This window comes from Hylaeus anthracinus, unplaced genomic scaffold (genome assembly GCF_026225885.1).
Source record: "Hylaeus anthracinus isolate JK02 unplaced genomic scaffold, UHH_iyHylAnth1.0_haploid 11978, whole genome shotgun sequence".
NCBI classification, from domain to species: Eukaryota; Metazoa; Arthropoda; class Insecta; order Hymenoptera; family Colletidae; genus Hylaeus; species Hylaeus anthracinus.
In genome coordinates, this window is record NW_026534326.1 from 3698644 (window position 1) to 3701191 (window position 2548).

At 37.1% G+C, this 2548-nt stretch overlaps 1 protein-coding gene across 1 annotated transcript in view; it reads right to left on the reverse strand.

The window, feature by feature from the left end:
• LOC128896990 (venom acid phosphatase Acph-1-like) overlaps positions 1-927 on the reverse strand; it is a 7836-nt gene extending 6909 nt beyond the window's left edge. The window contains exons 1-2 of the mRNA XM_054160606.1: positions 764-927; positions 373-489 (exon numbers count right to left, since the gene is read on the reverse strand). Of these exons, the coding sequence (XP_054016581.1) occupies positions 373-489; positions 764-850 (204 nt within the window). The 5' untranslated portion in view covers positions 851-927. The remainder of the gene's footprint in view (positions 1-372; positions 490-763) is intronic.
• Positions 928-2548: the final 1621 nt, after the last annotated feature.

Sequence of the window (2548 nt, forward strand, 5' to 3'; positions counted from 1 at the left end):
ATAAATGCACAAACTCGGGACTGAACTTGTGCATTTATGGAGACTTTGCTGTAATTCGAAAAGGAAGAAGAGAGTTAAAGTGACATGAGAAATACTGTAGTCTACGATAAATGCACTATATCAGTCCCGAGTTTGTGCATTTATAGAGACTTTACGTATTTCTTTCTCTCTACGATACATCATACTCATCCAATTACAATAAACAATACGAACAATTTATAGAATTAAATGGAATGCTTCGAAAACGATTCGAATCGAAATATTTACACTCTTTCACGCTCGGTGTATCAATTTCATTGTTTACACTGCTTTCAACGCCAAGTTCGTAATTCTTTGGATCAACTCGCCGCGCAATAAAGTGTGCAAACTTACGTCGGGCATGTTGAATGGAGCGGAGTTGAAGTATTCGTAAGTTAATTGGGCTGGTAGATTCGTACCGTTGCTATTTATTATGTCAGAAATTGGCGCGTACGTTTTGTGCGCGAACACCTGCAAAATTTCGAAAATAATATCCCGTATAATTCTTCGGGTAATACCTTTAAAATGATCGAAACTAGAAACTAAACTTATCATTCTCAGTTTCAATATTTAAGAGCAATATTCATTAATAAATTTTGTTTAAATTCAATTTGAATCGAATTAAATTGATTGATATTTAAGAGGTAAAATAATTGTTCGAATTTCAAGTGAGATTTAATTTCACGATTTCTTTATTCTATAGAAAAGAGAAGAATTATTTATTCTTGATATTTTCGATTCTTACGACGTGCAGTAACTGCAATTCCGGAATGCATTCGACGGATGCGATCGAAACACATATGGTCACGATGGTGGAGACGAACACATTCATTTTTAGATACACGTATCGAAACCTTCCTCAAACTCTATTTTATGATTACTCCAACTCTATTCGATGATTGCGATCCACTGAAAACAATTCCATCTGAATTCCATCACTCTTCAGATTTCGCCTGTGGCAATTTTATATTCATTTATCTCACATACATAAATTTGGAAAACACAAAGCTCGAAACTTCCCTTTCCACGAACCTCGCACTTCTCGCCTTTAACAATTAACCATCCTTAGTAATCCAGGGTAAGCTATCCTGGTTAAATATTTATCAAACTATTCGAACGCTTTACATTCGATCGAGAATATTCGTAGACGAATCGATACTTGTTTTCTTTTTTTAATTATATTTTTCACAGTACCTTTCAACGTTCCCCGTGAATGCCAGGAACGCGACACGACAATGAACGCGACACCTGCTCCGACTTCCCAGGTGACTGCATAACATGGTCCCAGCTTCTTCGTTTGATGATCAGGCAATCAGATAAAGTGTTTCTGATGTGTCTCCGCGCGGTCGTGCATCAGTGGTGCTTAATTTAATCGGTAACCTTCGCGTGAAATCGTCGTGCCTCTATCGAAAACCGCGATCTCCCAGGCTTTGAATAATCAGTTCGCTTCCACAGGACTCCGCGATCGGGAGATTGCGAATCTTATAAAATGTTGTCGATGTAAATTTCCGTGGAGATTGTTTAAACTGAGGAGACATTGGAAAGCCATTTCTGGAGGTTGAGGAGACAGCGTGATCATAATAAGTGAATGAGTTTTATTTATAAAGGTGCGAAAATGAAGAACTTGATTATAATATTTAATTTAAGAGTGTTGTTATGGTTCGTTGTTTATATTCATTTAATTACTTTTCGAAATAATTCTTTCATTAGGGACTAGTTTGTTGGAGCCCACTGGCAACCCCAAAATAATATTTTATTGGAATACAAATATTTGCTCTTGACAACTATTTTTGTTTTTATTAGTTTCAATTCTTAATTATACGAACGTTCTTTGTTAATAAAATTTATAACTTTCACATTCTTTATAGTAGTGTCTAAAAATCATAGTAATTTCAAAGCAACGTGTTCAAATCTGACTACTCTGAAGGCTTGTTCAGTCGTGATGAACATATTTATTTAAGTTTTTGTTTTCAAACAACGAGCGTGTCGAACCATATATCTAACATTGCAAAAGGGATTATGTAAAAGGGCATTTAGATTTTGTTTTATCTGGTCGTGAGTGAGTGAGTTTTATTTATAAGGGTGCGGAGTTGAATAAGTTGATTATAGAATCTTATACAGGGTATGCCAAAAATGTTGGAGGTCATTGAAGAAGGTGGTTCGGGGGGTGATTTGAAACAACTTTTTCCTTAGCGAAATTGTTGTCCGAGGCTTCGTTAAGGAGATATTAACGAAAAACCCCGGACCAATCAGAGCGCGAGTGTGCCGGCAGAGGACGGCCGCCTAGCGCGTAGCCTACGCCTACCGCGGGCGTTCCACTGGCATCCTCGCGCTCTGATTGGTCCGGCATTTTCTCCTAATATCTCCTAAACAAAGCCTCGGACAACATTTTCACAAAGGAAAAAGTTGTTTCAAATCACCTCCCGAACCTCCCCATTCAAAAACCTCTAACATTTTTAAGACACCCTGTAGAATGGTAGATAATTAAATAATTGGTACCTATGTTATCGATTAAATGTTGAACAATCGG